The sequence below is a fragment of the Eleutherodactylus coqui genome, chromosome 12 (genome assembly GCF_035609145.1).
Source record: "Eleutherodactylus coqui strain aEleCoq1 chromosome 12, aEleCoq1.hap1, whole genome shotgun sequence".
NCBI lineage: Eukaryota > Metazoa > Chordata > Amphibia > Anura > Eleutherodactylidae > Eleutherodactylus > Eleutherodactylus coqui.
Window position 1 is genome coordinate 88204397 of NC_089848.1, and position 18270 is coordinate 88222666.

General features: G+C 43.6%; 1 protein-coding gene across 1 annotated transcript in view; it reads right to left on the reverse strand.

Annotated features, from left to right (window-relative positions):
• Positions 1–18270, reverse strand: part of PPP1R9A (protein phosphatase 1 regulatory subunit 9A) — a 208760-nt gene that overhangs the window by 39645 nt on the left and 150845 nt on the right. Inside the window, exons 7-11 of the mRNA XM_066584810.1 lie at positions 15850–16002; positions 9764–9817; positions 6512–6741; positions 5324–5420; positions 5047–5218 (exon numbers count right to left, since the gene is read on the reverse strand). Of these exons, the coding sequence (XP_066440907.1) occupies positions 5047–5218; positions 5324–5420; positions 6512–6741; positions 9764–9817; positions 15850–16002 (706 nt within the window). The remainder of the gene's footprint in view (positions 1–5046; positions 5219–5323; positions 5421–6511; positions 6742–9763; positions 9818–15849; positions 16003–18270) is intronic.

An 18270-nucleotide genomic window follows, 5' to 3' on the forward strand; every position in this document is an offset into this window, starting at 1 on the left:
TCTTTATTGCAAAAGTGAACGCCCCTCTGACTGACCACCTTAAGACATGATTTCAAAATATGGCAAACGAAACACGGAACAGGGTTTATGGCGTAACGGTCAAACATTTTTGTACATTTGGTATGACATCACAGTTTTTGTGGTTAAACAGGAAATGTAAAATTAAATTTTTTTTTTATTTTTTTTTACCACTTCCCACAGAAATATGAAAATCAAGGTATCCTAAGTGTCATTGGGATGGGAACTTTAGTTTTCTTGAATTTTGAGCTTAAGTCATTAAATCTCACTTTCAAGCAATAACAGAAATATTATTATTATTTTTTTTAACATAATAGGTTGAAACTGGTAAACCTTTTCTCATTTTTAGGTGAATGTGGCATGCCCGTCCCCCAAATGGGCCCATTTATTGCATATAACACCGGCTGTAGGGGAAATAAGAAGTCTTAATTCAGTACAACCTCCTGGCACTTTAGAAGCACTCTACTAAAGTCATTTTACTATATGCTATGTCATACAAGGCCGATGAATATTCATCGGCTCTGGCGCTATAAACTCCAGATTTGTATGATACATATGTGATAATTACAATAGTTAAAATGCTATGTTAGCTGGTGTCAGCTTCTTCAGTTTGCTTGAGTTGGTAAGGAACCTGAGGGTGCTGGGGTGTAGGCCTTAGCTGCTGCTTGGTGCTTCAGAGTGTGCTGAGATTTCCTGCTGTGAGTGAGATAGAAAGAGCTGCTTCATTCGGTGTTTGGACACAGAGTTGTTCATTTGACAATGAGTAAATTACTAGTAAAATTAAAAAAAAATTACAAGGGAAACTGTCACCAGATATGAACACCATAAACTAAGTTATGATGCTCATATTGCAGGTTCTCTGCAGTCTGGAGAGGTATTTCCTATACTTACCCGGCTCTCCGATTTAGCACAGTCACCCCCAAGAGTCAGCATGGACCATGCAGGTAGACCGCTGATGCGTGCACACTTCCATAGCAATCAATGGGAGTGTGTACTGCGCACACAACATGCAGCCAGTGTTTTGATTGCATGGCTCGCGATGACTTTCAAGGTTGATAGGGCTGGATAGGAGAGTCGGGTAAATATAAGAAATACCTCCCAGGACACCAGGGAACCTGTCGTATGACCACCATAACTTAGTTTATGGTGCTTGTACCTGGTTAGCTGTCACAGCACTGCTGCTCTCCTTCTCTAGCTCACAGTTGGTGACACCGAGGGACACTGGGGCACTGTGCACCACCTGCTGTTGTAAGTGGGACATTACATCTTGCGAATTGTTTTTCTCTATTGAGGAAAGCCAGTAAAGCGCTATCATGTCTCTATTAAGCACCCTATACCGATTTATCCTGTCGGGTTAACACGTTATGCCCCTCAAGTTAATGCAAGCCCCATCTGTAAGACACAGATCTACTGTTTTTTTTATAGAATGCAAAGAAATTTTTCCCTTATACAACTCGGTTAGGGCAGGACAAATCAACGGTGACATCAACTAAAGAACACAGCAAAAGACAAAAATTCTGTTCTCCATTTCCAATTTTTTGTAACCAAGTGCGGGACCAATTCTTATTTATTCTCTTAAAGGGGCCAAAGACAGCCGTGTATACCACTGATCACCTTCCAGATCCCAACAGATCAGCAGTTTGACTTCTCTGAAATCTACTGGAAGCACTTGTTGGCTGCTTCCTTACATGGCCAGATTTTAAAAGGGAAATCCAACTAAACTGGATCTTCTTCTTCTATCTCACAGAGACATCAGTAGACTAATGGAGTCCATGAGGTGGACCTTTACAGATTATAAGTTTGTAGACTTCCATACCTTCATAATCACTGGTAGTCAATGCCAACCCCAAACCAAAGAACAATCAGAATCTAGTTCACAGACATCAATGAAATTCTTCAACATCTATTATAGATCAGAAGAATATTTTGGCTCTACGTTCCCATTAAGGAAGTCAGGACTGCAACAGTATCCCAATGTACCCCCCAGGAGAAAACGCTAGGACGATGTACATTGGATGGGTTTATCATGGTAAAGGGCTTTAACTGAAAACTCTAGATATCTGTCCTAGAAGTACAGGGCGATCATAATTAAACTAGAGGTGGTCAGAGGTCTCTAGTAAAAAAAATACTATGGGGCAAAACCCTATAAAAGTTGGTGTGTATACTCAGTGGGGTATGGGGTTTAGATTTAAAATAGAAAAAAAATAGTTCCAAATGTTGCCACCAGGGTAATATATGGTGCTATTGAGGTGTAAGATATAAGGGTACTTTTACATGGGACAACTGTTAGGCAGAAACAGTCGTCCCAGTGACTAACGCTTCTGTGCTTTCACACAGGAGTGATAGTCATTCAGTAAATGGAGGCGGAGCGCGCCAAAGTTCACATAAGGCCGTCTACCTCCATTACCAATGAACAGGCAGTAGTTCAAAAATTAGTTTTGTTTCAGTGAGTTGAAATCAAATGCATACCAGCTAATGAGTGATTTCTCGCTCAGTACCCTGGCGGCTCACACTTTTTCATGGGATGACTATCGCTGGAAAGATCTTGTTTGATATATTTTTCGGCCAAAAGTTTGTCCGTGTAAAAGTATCCTAAGAGTACATTACAACTAATGGCTGAGAACCATCTACTGTGGTTTAGGACCAGATTATGTTTTCTGTATGATGGCTTAGTGATTTGTTATGTTGGTAAAACCTATAGATATAGATCATTGTCAATGTGCACTCCTTGTACATGTTCCTATAGAATTGTGGAATTAGTAGGGACGTCCAGGGTCATCGGGTCCAACCCCCTGCTCAGTACAGGATTCACTAAATCATCCCAGACAGATATCTGTCCAACCTCTGTTTGAACACTTCCATTGAAGGAGAACTCACCACCTCCCGTGGTAACCTGTTCCACTCATTGATCCCCCTCACTGTCAGAAGGTTTTTTCTAATATCTAATTTGTGTCTCCTCCCTTTCAGTTTCATCCCATTGCTTCTAATCTTTCCTTGTACAAATAAGAATAGGGCTGATCCCTCTGCACAGGGACAACCCTTCAGATATTTGTAGTCCGCTATTAAGTCTCCTCTCTGCCTTCTTTTTTGCAAGCTAAACATTCCCAGATCCTTTAACCATTCCTCATAGGACTTGATTTGCAGACCGCTTACCATCCTTGTAGCTCTTCTCTGAACTTGCTCCAGTTTGTCTATGTCTTTTTTAAAGTGGAGTGCTCAGAACTGGACACAGTATTCCAGATGAGGTCTGACTAAGGAAGAGTAGAGGGGGATAATGACCTTACGTGATCTAGACTCTATGCTTCTCTTAATACATCCCAGATTTGTGCTTGCCTCTTTTGCTGCTGCATCACATTGTTGACTCATGTTCAGTCATGTTGACTGTGAGCTATTACTATACCCAAGTCTTTTTCACATGTGCTGCTGTTTAGCCAGATTCGTCCCATTCTGTATGTACATTTTTCATTTTCCTTGCCCTAGATCTTTTTGAATACTCTCTCTCTCTCTCGTTAGCTACCTCTCTCTCTCTCTCTCTCTCTCTCTCGTTAGCTATCCCTCCTAGCTTTATGTCTTTGGCAGATTTGATCAGTTTCCCCTCAATTGCCTTCTCCAGATCATTTATAAAAATGTTAGACAACACTGGGCCTAAGACAGAGCCTTATAGTACCCCACAGGTGTACTCCTTGTACATGTTCCTATAGATATCCATGTGCTCCTTTCATATTTGTGATGAATTTGTTACAACCTCACTGATAATAAAGTTAAATCAGCAAGGCACCTTTAAGCAATGTGAGAGTCATAGCACTGCAGCCGTACTGCACCCATCTGAATAAATGATTGACATGACCCTTTCACCAGCTGCATTATATATGCCATACCATTCATGTACTGCAGCACATCTTCTCCTGGTGGCAACGTTTGGTACTATTTTTTTCTTACTTTGAGAAAACCCCATACCCCACTGAGTACACACAACAACTCTTATTGGGTTCTGCCCCATGTTTTTTTTTCGCTAAAGACTTCTGAACAGCTTAAGTTTAATTATGATCATGCTGTATACGGTCATCCTTACTCTTACCATTCCTAAAATGAGATTTCCCTACATAAACTGAATAGATGGTGTCCACCAGGAAACTTCTGGAGATGAAGGAAAACTCCACATTATATTCTAGGGGGTCACTCTATGGGTCAATGCACACATGCATGACATGTGCGGAACGTAGGAACTTCTGCCATGTCCTACTGTCAGGTCAGAGATGATAACTATGGTCACCAACTGGTCATACTACTGTGCACCGATATCTAAAACACTCCATAGCCTTCCGATTTTAATGCCAACCACATGTCTATGGCATCTGAGAAAAGTCATTTTCTATAATAATGGGCAAAGCTGAACTTTTGACATTTTTTTTTTATCCTTGCGTTTAATTGTCTCATTAGGGGTAATTATAAGCATTATCTGTCCAATATTCTATTTGCTTTCCTTAAGCATGATCTACCATCTTATTTCGCAACCTTATATGAATCATGTATTGCTTCAATCAATTCTGACTCCTTAGGTTTTCAAAAATGTCAAAATGAATCACACTTAGGTGGTCCAACCCTGAATCGCTCGTTGATATTTTCGGTTTATTGGATGTACAATCGAAGACAGAACACAAAACATATCTATATATATATATATATGTATATATTATTACCCTTCCCCCACTTCCGTTCCGTTGTTTTGTATGTTTTTTTAGTTTGCTTTTGTAATAAACGTTTAGACAACTCGATCTCGACAAAGAAAACATATAGAGAGAGATGGAGCCGGTGTAGAACCATACAAAGAAGCATCCAGCAATGACACTGATACATTGTAACACTGCATTCTGATTTCAGAGAAATGTTACGAGCGGCTGGCTGTAGCACAGTGCTCATTACATGCATTATGCATATTGCCAGGAGGGTCATTTTGTTTAGTTTTTTTGTTAGTTTTTTTTTAGTTTTTTTGTTTCTCAACTCAAGATTTTCAATGTTTCAACAAACCTTCCTTCAAGCCATCCAAGCTCGGCTCTTGCTTTTCACCCAAATCCTCGGCCGAAACCCCGCTTGAGTCATCGCCGAGACATGTCCTACTTTCAAAAATGTTGTTGTTATTGTTCACTTGGCTGCCGTTTTGCTTGAGAAGCCGAAACACCTCCGCTTCCAGGTCCCTGATCTAGAATGACAGGAGAGGAAGTGAGTGAAATGTATTGGAAAAACGTTCTTCGGAGTAACCCTCCCTTACTAACAAACCTGTCGGGGCATCAGTCATGTTACTCACACGTGACTGTAAGTTTTGAACTTCTGCAAGATGAACTTTTTCCATGTCTTCGATTTTCTTCTTCTCGACTTCTTGGCGTTTCATGAAGTCAACCTCCCTGGAATATAGAAAAAACAAAAAATGCTTCATTTCACTGAATGAAAACCATTAACCAGAATGTATCTGATATCACAGCCGCTAGACATGTGTAATTTGGCTCAACAGTCATAAGTGTAACTAGTATAGTTTTAGGTATCCTGTAATGATCTTAAAGGGGTTTTCCAGGGATAGGTCATCGATGATTTATTGGTTGGGGTCCGCCATTCGGGAACCCACTGTCACTGCTGATACACACAGGCGTGCGGAGTGGAAGCTGCTGTTCTGAGCCCTGTGTAGTGGCTAATGTAGCTCATTAAAATCAATGACAGCTGTACTTGCAGTTACAAGCGCCGTCCACTACACAGGGGTCGGAGCAGCAGCTGAGGATAGGACATCAATAGTACAGTATTTCTCTGGAAGATCCCTTAAAAGATACAAAATGTTTACACTCTATTCACATCCAAAGCAGCTTCCCAAACTCTGGTGGTACTGCAGCTACTTGCAATCAGTCAAATTATCGATAAAGGTCCTGTACAAAGCCTGGTGTCCATGCTCCATCTCTCAATGCATAACGCATCATGGCACAGCACCGGCTATACACACAATTATGTATTAAGAGTAGAGATGAGCAACCACGCTCGGATAAAGCAATTACTCGAGCGAGCATCGCTCTTCTTGAGTAACTGCTTACTGGTCCGAGCAGGCTCGGGGGTGAGTGGGGGGGAAGAGAGAGATCTTTATCCGAGAGTGCTCGCTCATCTCTAATTAAGAGGCTACAAAAATGTTGCAGCTTGCAGTCAATATGAGGAGTATAAAGTATCATGTACCTTACAGGATCTTCACTTTTGTAACTAGTTTTTTTAATACTCCAATTCATCTAATTTAAGCAAAAATAATGCAACTTTGCAAACCGGCTTAATTTTTTTCTCTTTCAACTGCCCCACTCACCTTCTTGCGAATACTGAACTCTACTGGCCAGTTTATGCAACTGCATGAACACTACAAAAATGATTTTAGTGAATGACCGCCGAACGTGTCTACTTAGACATCTCCACAGCATCAGGAGATTGTCGAGGAAGTTATATGGAAGAGGACTCTCACAAATCTTACTTTTGTTGGAAATCCTTGATTAACTTCTTGGCCTTATTGTACTTCTTCTCCAGGGCCTGGTACTGACTCTGAGTCTCCTTCAGGTGCTCGTTGACAGTATGACACAAGGTCTGAGCCTCGATCCAATAACTTTCCAGCTTCATCATCCTATCTTTGTTCTCCTCGATGTTTTGCTGCAGTTGAGTCTTCTCCAGTTCCCACCTCACTTTCTCATTTTCTGCAGATTTCAGCTGGATGGAGAGCAGAGAAAAATCATTATATTAAAGGTCTTCTGGCCTTAAGCATTATTAATCTACCCCCAGGGACACTCATGGATCACTAGAACAGGGAGTTCGTATGGAGCGGCAGACAAGCATATGTATTACTGCTCCATTCGTAATCTAGAGCACTGATGGAAACAGCTGAGAACAGCGCGTTTCAGGCCTGAATACCTTTAATAAGTATAGTTAAATTGTCCTCTCCTATCTGGGAGGGCCCAATAGTGTTACCCATCTGAGTTTCCTGGCTCACAGTATTACACATGCTACAGGACTCCCCCGGTTAAAATAGGAGAAGATTTACCCCTTTCCAATCCACTGTCTGACGTCTGAAGACATTCTATTTGAAGGCTGTACAGCTCTGATGTCAGAAGATGTCCGGCAGGGTATTCTTACTGTATATTACTGGCCGCTCTGTTGTCAGGGGGACCTCTCCAGCATGTCCGATACCACATTATTGGCTCTAGCCAGCAGATGGCACCATTGTATAATGGCAGAAAGAGAAAGTCCCCTAGGAAACCCTGAATCCAAAATTGGATTGCAAAGGGTTAATAGCGGGAGTAGATGAGTTTCTAAGTCAATGGACTACACCTATGGCTGCCATTAGTGGGTGTCACGTTAGGAAATCCTCTAGTATGGCACTCAATAATCCACACATTCTTAAGGACGCAGACCTTTTTTTTTTGCGATTTCTGTTTTCTCCTCCCAACTTTCAAAAATTCTTAACGCTTTTATTTGAAGATGGACGTAGCTGCATGAGGGCTTGTACTCTGCAGGACAAGTTGTATCTTTCAATGCTACTTTTTAATATACTATATAATGTACTGAAAACATTTCGAAGTGGAGTGAAATAGAAAAAAAAACAACACAATTTCCCCATCTTTGGGGGGTATTGTTTTTATGGTGTACAAACTGAAACAAAAATGACATCATATCTTCATTGTGTGGGTCAGTCCGATAAATAAATAAATCTTGTTATTTGTATAGCACCAACTTATTACGCAGCGCTTTCAGGTAATTTTTATTTTTTACGATCATGAAAATACCCAATTTTTTTTTTTTTTTTTTATGTATTACTTTTAAAAAACAAATCTCTTTAAAAATAAAACAACAACAAAAAAAATATAAATATATATACACATTCTATCGCAATGTTCTGACCACCATTACTGTTTTACTTTTGGTGCTGTGTGAAGCCTTTTTTTTTTTTTTTTTTTTACAGGACACCATTTTGGAGTATAAACGACTTTATCACTTTTTCTTAACTACAGGGTGACCAAAAATGCGCAGTTCTGGCGTTGTGTATTAATTTTTTTTCACCATTTGGGACACATAATGCGTTATTTTGATAGATCGGAATTTTATGGACGCGGTGATACCAAATGTTTTTGGAGTTTTTTTTATTTTTATTTTAAATATGGGAAAGGGTATTTTTTAACTTTTACTATTCTTCCTAATATTAAAAAAACTTTTTTTCACAGATTTTTTTTTTTTTTTAGTCCCCTAAGAGCTTTTAACCACTAGCAATATTTTTCTCTGCGATGCGAGAGCGATGATTACGAAACCAATGATTTTCAATGGTTTCATACTCATTTGCAATTTTTCACTTTAAAAATCATTTAAAAATCCCCGCCTCCTGAAAGGGCTGCGCTGATTGGCAGAGAGCTCAGCCAATCACAGGCAGCGCCCAGCCAATCACAGGCAGCTTCCCTGAAAATCATTGCTGCGGGGGTTGCCTGCAACCCACTGCTTTCAATGGAGCCACAGCAGCGCCGACCCCATTGAAAGAAATGGGATAGCATCCTGGACTTCTGCCACAGCTGTGCTTTCTTTGCGCCGCGAGGTGTGTGTTTTCACTCGCTCTCGCAGCGCAAGGAAAAAAAACGCTAGTAGGTAGGCACCCTAAGGGAACGTGAACTTTTAATTGTTTGATCTCCCATACAGTAGAATGCAATGCCATCGTATTGTAATATCCTGCATTCCAACGGGCAGCCTATCACGAAATGCTACGGGCACAACAGAATGCTCTAGGCTGCCACGACCATGGCACCTCGCGATCTTATCACAAAGGGGGCATTCGGGATCCCCAAACACCGATCGGGGGATTTAAATGCTACTGCTAGAATTAACTGTGGCATGTAAAAAAATAACAACCACGACCAGCAAGTTATCTCAGATTTTTTTATACTCCCCTTTCTTCACCAGGTGGACTCTTATGAATGTCAGGCTCCCGGCGCTATCAATGTGTCAAGCGGGCAGTCCCTACTGCTTACTATCAATCAAGTCCGGACCTAAGGAAAGCCCATGTGGGTGGTGGGAGATGCATTGAGCGGCTCACTAAGTAGTTTGTCCATTCTAAAAGCTCCGTTCAATGCATTGAGCGGCATCTTTCAGCGCTCACACCAGGGGATCCACGGTGAAGGGTAAGTATAACACTTTCAACCCCGGACTCAGCAGGTCACCTACTTTCAGCCCATGAGCTTAGCTTATAGAACTAAATGTAGTTGACAGAGTCTCTTTAAAAGGGGTTGTCCCAACTGGACACCTCCTTCTCTAAGGCACGGCCATGTCTGGACATCCCCTTTAGCTTCCCAATGCAGTCATGTCCGCATATCATCTTGAAAGACAACATCATGAATGCGATCTAAAAATTCCAAATGGAAGTATCTTAAGGACTTCTATTTGATTGATTTTATAATTTTAGATGTTGACAGATTCTTCAAGCCCACTCTGAAGAATAAATTACCAGTCCTAATTTAGCCTGCAACTGGTGTCTGCGGCGACTGGATGTGCTGTCTGCTTTCAGAGCCTTAAATAACCAGTAGCCATCAACATGTCAGTTCTGGCCGCTTATTCCTGCGGCTCCGAACCATTAAAATGTTCTCACAATTTACCCTTTTTTTTTCGCAGCTGACTGTATGTCATCAAACAAACAAGCCCCTGCCTCCGTGGTGCCGGCGCCGACAAGAAGGAGAATGAATAATTGCAGCCTTACCTTTGTTTTCAGCTTCTGAATTTCAGCTTCGGTGACTGCATGCTTAATCTGCAGCTGCAAGGAAATAAAGGGAGAAGAAGGAGTCAGAATGGGATCATCAAAGGGCGGCAGCGTGCGGGATACGGCTGGACTGTGGAGGCGAAACGCTGCAGTGCAGTACGTTGTAAATTAAAATGTCTCGCTGCAAGAAAAAAAAAACCCCTATCCTCTGTCAGTCTTCAGTTGTGGATCAGACAGCCGCCTTGTAACAGTAATCTCCAGCGTCAAGCATAAAAATATTGAGTGGCGTCCAACCTGCCGCCATGAGATAAAACCATCAACATAAACATCTCCGATGCAACAGTCTGCAGCAGCCGGCGTGAGTCATCCCATGATTACATAACAGCGGGCTCGCCGCTCCGCTCCGTCCCTGCCGCTGCCACAGAGCTACTTACAGTGCTAGGAATAGAGCAGAATGATAATCCGGAGGGGTACAATCACCGCTCTTATTATGCACAATGGGAGTTGGAGTAAACTAATGCTAGAGCTCAGATCCATTATGAAACATACCTGGAACAATGATGACTAAAGGGGCCCAGTGCGTCGCTTACCTACAAATGTCTACCGTGTAGGAGGATAGAGACTTGCGTAAAGTGCGAAAAACATCAAATTTACAGTACTGTGCAAAAGTTTAGGCAGACACGGAAAAAGTTTAGCAAAGGGAAGTCACACCAAATATAGATCTAGATTTCCCTTTGGTCTCTTTCAAACGGGCGACAGTGATATTGCTGCTACTAGAGATGAGCGAGCGTGCTCGTTTAGAGAAATTACTCGATCGAGCATCGCTTTTTTCGAGTAACTGCCTAATTGGGCGAAATGATTCGGGGGGGCGCCGGGGGTGAGCGGGGGTTGTGGTGGGGAGTGTGTGTGTGTGGGGGGGGGGGGGGGGGAGCTCCACCCTGTTCCCCCCTGCTATCCCCCGCTCCACCACGCCCCCCCCCCCCCCGGCGCCCCCCGAATCTTTTCGCCCGAGTAGTCAGTTACTTGAAAAAAGCGATGCCCGATCGAGTAATAATCCTAAACGAACACGTTCGCTCATCTCTAGCCGCTACACAATCGCGGTGATATCGCAGCTTTGTTCCCGCGATCTTATAGCGGCAGCGATGCGTTTTCTTGTGAAAAATTGCGCATCGCTGCTGCCAGCGATAAACTCATGAGAAGGTTAAGCCCTACCCCAAAAATAAGCCCTAGCTGCATTCCAAAAAAAAAAAGGAATGCTGCTTACCTAGCAGGCTCAGTCCAGGTCCTCCCGCTGCTCACCGGAGCTTTACTGCACATCCTGCAGTCCTCATTCGCCCACAGAACATCATTTCCTGGTTGCAGGATTCAGAAATCATGCCTCCAGGTAGCGATGGCTCTAAATGGTTCATCCGGTGCTGTTCAGGAGATCAATCCAGCGCTCAATGAACCAATGAGATGGCTGTGATGGCAGCCGAAGAACCAATCGCAGCCATCGCTTTGTGGAGACAAGATTTATTAATTGGCCAATCAATGCTGCGGCTCAGCCAATTCATAAATCCCACCTCCACAACACGCTGACTGTTGATTGGTTCAGACCACTAGTGCTGCGTTGTTTGGCTGAGCTGCAGCCGAAGAACCAATCACAGCCATCGTATTGTTTCATCGATTGTTGCATTGATTGGCTGAGTAGCGCTGGATGATCCATTCAGAGCCATCGTTTCCTGGAGGCGGGATTTATGAATCCCACAACCAGGAAATGATCTTCTGTGGGCGACCGAGGACTGCAGGATGTGTGATGGAGCTCTGGAGAGCAGCGGGAGGACCGGATCCAGAAGGCTAGGCAAGTATTCCTTTTTTTTTTCTTATGGAGTGCAGCTAAAAAAAAGGCTATTTAGTGCGTTGTGACGTGACAAAAACGAAGGCCCGATAGGGAAACATGGGCTATAAAAAAAAAATAAAAAAACGCAAATTGGGGCATTTTTTTGCTCGCAAGATAGCTTCCGACAAAACATCACTAATATGAGGAAACTCATTGGAAAGCCTGGGCCTCACATCCGTGTCTCTTCTCGTGGTATCGCATCGCGGCAAAATCACACGATTTTGTTGCCCATGTGAAAGCGGCCTTTTGCTCATTCATTTTACACTTTGTTAATTGACAACAATAAACTATATAGGCCGCCTGCACACGAGCGGAAATTCCGCAGCTGGAAGCCTGCATAGGATTGCGTTAACAAACGCAATCCTATGCAGACGACCGCGATTTGGCCGCGCGATATTTCACAGCATGTTCTATTTCTGTGCGGGGCTCTGCGAGCCCCGCAAAGAAACGTCGCTCACCCGCCACCGGCTCCGGTGTGCGCATGCATTGGATTCCAATGCATCAGATCACATAGCCGTATTCCCACGACGTAAAGGCGCTCGGCCGGCCAATATAGCAGAGGGTGTTTTTACGTCGGGCCCAAAAGATAGTCCCTGGAACTATCTTTTGGTCCGGAATACGTTGGCCGCTGCATGGGCTCCTATGGGAGCCAATGACAGCGGACAGAGAAGGCAATGACTACTAAACTCCCTCCCTCTGCTCTCCTCCCCTCCGGCTGATTGCAATGACAAGGGGCGGGATGGGGGTGGAGCTAAACACTTCCCCGTCCCGCCTCCTCCCATTGCTAGCTGTGGACAAGGGGCGGGATGGGGCGGAGCATATTGTACTTTATATAAGTGGTAGACCGATAGAAATTACATCTATTTATTTTTTAAAAAGCACGAAAATTGAGAAAAATTAAAACACAAATTGTCGGATATTCCTATTTTGAACAGCGGTAGGTCATAACTGTACATATATACTACACAAATATGTTATCAGAAATCTATCTGCATTTGTTTTTCTTTATTTTGAGCACTTTAGGAGACCATTTGTATAATTAGTATCAACGATTAATTAATTGATGTAATAACCAACTGATTAACTTTATTAATAACTTTAATTTATTTCTAGTAAATGAAAAAATATTAACCCTATAGTATACAGTCACCGACACTATCTAAATCCCACCTACAAAAAATATACGTACAGTATTACTGCAGCAGACTTTCCCGGCCAGCGCTACAACTGGCTGTAACTACGATTGCATCATCGGAACCTGAACCAATCGTGTCCTGAGGACTGCCCCCAAACCAGAGGCTGTGAGTAACAGCTTGTTCCGGGTGCTTCAGCAACTCCGGGGCATGCAAGCAGAATCTAAATTTCTGTTGCTGCTGCACAGAGCCCAGCAAGCAGCGAAGGAAATTTACCTTCGGGAGTCGTGAAGTAGTTAAAAGTGTCATCTTGTGTTTTAAATTGAAATTGAAATCTCTAAATTGAATTTAGAGAAACCCCTCGTTACATCAGTTGTGTTGAGCTATTTAAATTGTTCTTGTTTGATTGTTATTTTGCAAACAGCTGAAAGTTTGTAAAATTGGAAAGTAGACCTAATTTACAAAGGGGGGGGGGGGTGTGTGTGTGAATAAATTTGATTACAACTGTGGCTTCCAGCATTGGTCTCCACTACAAGTGTGGCTATCAGTCCTAGCTGTGATGCTTGGGGTGATCAGGCAGACAACGCAGTTGTGCTTGTCCATTCTCTAAGGTTTTATTCACATGTCATGGTTTCTGTTACGATTGGAAGCCACGAAGCAGTGCCGGATCTCTTGCACGACAGACGCCAACAGTGCCCAATGGACTCCATTGAATTTTAATGACGTTCATTAAGTTCTGCTGTGGTGTCCGACATTTTTAATTGAAAGGACAATGATGCCTGTTCCATTCTTCATGTCAACTATGATGGAATTTGCGAGAGCCTCCTGATGGTACCTCCGACACAGATGTGAAAAGAGCCTATGGCACCTACCGTAGGCGAACCCCTGTAAAAAGTGCTGTACTATGGTTTGGATATGTGTATTGCTTAGCAAGGCATCTTTAACCCTTTCCAGTCCACTGTCTGACATCTAAAGACATTCTGATTGGAGGCTGTAAAGCTCCGATGTCGGAAGACGTCCGGCAGGGTATTCTTACTGTATATTACTGGCCGCTCTGTTGTCGGGAGCCTCTCCAGCATGTACTATACCACAATACTGGCTCTAGCCAGCAGGTGGTGGCATTGTATAATGGCAGAAAGAGAAAACCCTCTATGAAACCCTGAATCCAAAATTGGATTGCAAAGGGTTAAGAAGGCTGAAATCGGTTTGCTCTCCCGATTGAAAATATGACCGGTCTGGTTATTGCTGTGTTCTAGGGATAAGGGTTCCAATGGGGTCGGTTTAGGATGTCCCCTGACCGAAGGGTGTTATGAGCCTGCATTGGGCTCCCATTACTCATAAACACTTTTTTTTTTTTGCAAAAGATTGGAAATCAAGAGGGCAAACCAGAGGCGAGGCTACAATGTACATGGACAGTGGATACATTAGTCAGCAACACGTTACAGCTGCATCAAGAAAAGGTCGTTGAACGTTAACTAACTGCGGCGCAGACCCAAGAGTCCCTAAATAAGATGTCTTTGTTGACTTGCTCTGGCTCTTCAGAACTATTCTTATTCCTCTGCTCTTCTGTCTCATTTTTTAAACAAGAAAACACAGCAATTTCTATGTGTGCTCTGCCTGAAAGAGCCGATAATTACAGTATTTATATGTACTCTTCAATTTAACAATACTTGTTAACCGCGCGGAAACGCTTTCACGGATAATCTAACAATATCTGAGAATTTTATTTGGATGGTTTTTTAGGATTGTGTATTCCTCTATGTACGATATCTTAATGGGAACGACATTGGTTCAGTGTTTCGCTGCTGTGAAGGTGGCATTTTTGCATTAGGGCTGGCTTAAAGGGGCAGACCCTTCCTGCAGGACTTATTAGGACAAAGGGGGGGGATGTCTCTGAATCAGGACCTACCATTGCAAAGACTCAATTGCTCAACTTTTTTCAACAACCTCCTGCAGCAGTAATAATATGTTTGTCTCATGTCTTCCATTGGCCTAATGGTAAACTGCTGGCCAAAACCTGCAGTTTCCATCTCCGATATTTCCCCTAATAATATATAGAGAACTAATTGGGGTAATCACTGCTAGACAACTCTAAAAAACTGAACATACCTGATTCATCCTCCCCCTATGTAACTCAGGATTAGTACAGGATAAGTAATGTAAAGTATGCACACAGTGACTCCACCAGCAGAATAGTGAGTGCAGCTCTGGAGTATAATACAGCATGTAACTCAGGATCATTACTGGATAAGTAATGTATGCACACAGTGACTCCACCAGCAGAATAGTGAGTGCAGCTCTGGAGTATAATACAGGATGTAACTCAGGATCAGTACAGGATAAGTAATGTAATGAATGTACACAGTGACTCCACCAGCAGAATAGGGAGTGCAGCTCTGGAGTATAATACAGGATGTAACTCAGGATCAGTACAGGATAAGTAATGTAATGTATGTACACAGTGACTCCACCAGCAGAATAGTGAGTGCAGCTCTGGAGTATATTACAGGATGTAACTCAGGATCAGTACAGGATAAGTAATGTAATGCATGTACACAGTGACTCAAGCAGCAGAATAGTGAGTACAGCTCTGGAGTATAATACAGGATGTAACTCAGGATCAGTACAGGATAAGTAATGTAATGCATGTACACAGTGACTCCAGCAGCAGAATAGTGAGTACAGCTCTGGAGTATAATACAGGATGTAACTCAGGTTCAGTATGGGATATGTAATGTATGTACACAGTGACTCCACCAGCAGAATAGTAAGTGCAGCTCTGGGGTATAATACAGGATGTAACTCAGGATTAGTACAGGACAAGTAATGTAATGTATGTACACAGTCACTCAACCAGCAGAATATTGAGTGCAGCTCTGGAGTATAATACAGGATAAGTAATATAATGTATATGTAGAAACTTAATCAGCCTTTTATATACACTATCTATATAAATACTGTAAAATGTTGGGTAGCTGTCTTGGGTAACTTAGATGAGACAAGAAGCTTTGATATCCATTACCAGCTATCAATAAGACAACATATGCGTATACGACATACACTGTTTGCGTTACCTCTTTAAATTTATGAGCTAGTTTTGTTGCGTCCAGGTCTGAAGAAAACACCTCATCACCTTCTGGAAGATCAAAGACTTCAATGGCCATTTCCCTTCCCGGAATGACTGGGCCCACATCTTCATCCTCCTCATCGGTGGCATATTCTCCTGTCTAAGAAAAAACATAGCATTATATGAATATGAGCTTTCCCAAGAAAGGATCACAAAACTGGGAAAGAACATACTGGGGCAGCTTAGCTAATGCTGTCCAACAGTTAGATGGTGTAAACTTAAACCAAGCAGCCAGAAAATGCCCCAAATTAATTCGAGTGGCTCATGCTGGATAAGAAATTGCCTACATCTTTAGAAACTTCGGTTTAACTTTATAATATCCATTGGCTGACTTCTTTAAAACGAAAATTTTTGCCAAAATTAAAGGGGTTGTCCCGAGGCAGCAAGTGGGTCTATACACTTCTGTATGGCCATATTAATGCACTTTGTAATGTACATTGTGCATTAATTATGAGCCATACAGAAGTTATAAAAAGTTTTATACTTACCTGCTCCGTTGCTGGCGTCCTCGTCTCCATGGTGCCGACTAATTTTCGCCCTCCGATGGCCAAATTAGCCGCGCTTGCGCAGTCCGGGTCTTCTCCTCTTCTCTATGGGGCTCCGTGTAGCTCCGTGTAGCTCCGCCCCGTCACGTGCCGATTCCAGCCAATCAGGAGGCTGGAATCGGCAATGGACCGCACAGAAGCCCTGCGGTCCATGGAGACAGAGGATCCCGGCGGCCATCTTCAGCAGGTGAGTATGAAGACGCCGGACCGCCGGGATTCAGGTAAGCGCTGTGGGGGTTGTTTTTTTAACCCCTGCATCGGGGTTGTCTCGCGCCGAACGGGGGGGGGGGGGTTTAAAAAAAAAAAAAACCCGTTTCGGCGCGGGACAACCCCTTTAAGGGTTGGTTCACATCTGCGTCGGAGGGTCTGGTGGAGGTTGCGGCATAGATATGTCCCAAAATCTTGCACAAAATAGTGCAGCATGATGTGATATTTCATCCAATAAAATACTGGAGGGCATGATAGAAGCCGGGCATAATCCATCATAGTCAATGCTGTCTGTTCGATGCTGTTCAGTTTCCTCATAGGATAGATCCATTCCGTTCTCCTGCTCCCATCAACAGGAAAATGGAAACCTGTGGCGCAGATGTAACAGAGCCTTAGGTGCATGCTTTCACATTTAATGCACATTTCTTTTCAGCTAAGTTGCACCAATTTTGGTAAGTCACACCTTCTCAAGTGAGACGTAGAAATTTTTTAAAGGTCCTTGACAATGTTGCTCCTTAGGTCCTTGACAATGTTGCTCCAATGTTGCTATTACCGGGTATTATTGTACCTTGTCACCACCGGAAGCTAGGTATTTGACAGGGCTTGCATGGAGGAATGCCCCTGTCACACCCCTAGCTCCATATTGGTGGAATTATTGAAGGTCCTAGCAGCATGTGTATAGATATTTTTTTGCCTGCCCTGGAGGGTTTGGGTTAGTTTTCGTGTTAGGCTTACAATGAAACTAACCCTACCTGTAACCCTCCATCTCAGGCAATCCAGGCTGCTAGAAGCTTGCTGGCTGTTTCACCTAATCTACCCTGCACCCTGTAATCCCCCGCCGTTAAGCTCTTCTGAGGCCCGCGGCACTCCATTCCTTCCAATGCCGACAGCGGCACCCACTGCAGCCGTGCATACCCTGGAAGCGGCTTCCCCACCGGCGCCCCAGAAGGCAGGTGGCCCCCCGATTTTTGTTTTACAGTACAACAGGGTCGGCAGCAGGGAGCCCACAGTGGAGGGCAACAGTGACTGACAGCCGCCACCCACAGAGGGAACTTACACAGAGGCTGGGGAGGACAGTCACGCGGCTGCCGAAACTACAGATAGGAGGAGGATAGCGACGGGGCACGCATTGCAGCTGCCCATACCCTCAGCTTAAAATGGCTTCCCCGCCGGCGACCAAGAAGGCAGGTGTCCCCCCCAAATCTGTGTTTTACCGCAGAGCCCGGTCGCCAGCAGGGAGCCGACAGCACCAGGGGACAGTGACTAACAGCCGCAGTCCGTCGAGGGAACTTACATAGAGGCCGGGGAGGGCAGTCACACGACAACGGCCGGGAACACAGAGGAAGCATACCTCCATCACATGGCATGGTGCTGGCCGACACAGGCCCTTTAATAATTACACCAATCGGGATCTAGGGGCATGACAGGAGCGTTCCTCCATGCAAGCCCTGTCAACCCCCTAGCTTCCGGAGGTGACAAGGTACAATAGTACCCTATTACGGTCAATTAGCAGTTGACTGACAGCTGTCCCGTGTAAAAGCGGAATGCGATAGGTTACTGATCAGGAAATCACTCATTAATTTCTCGTCACTTTGTTTCAGCTCACTGCAATAGAG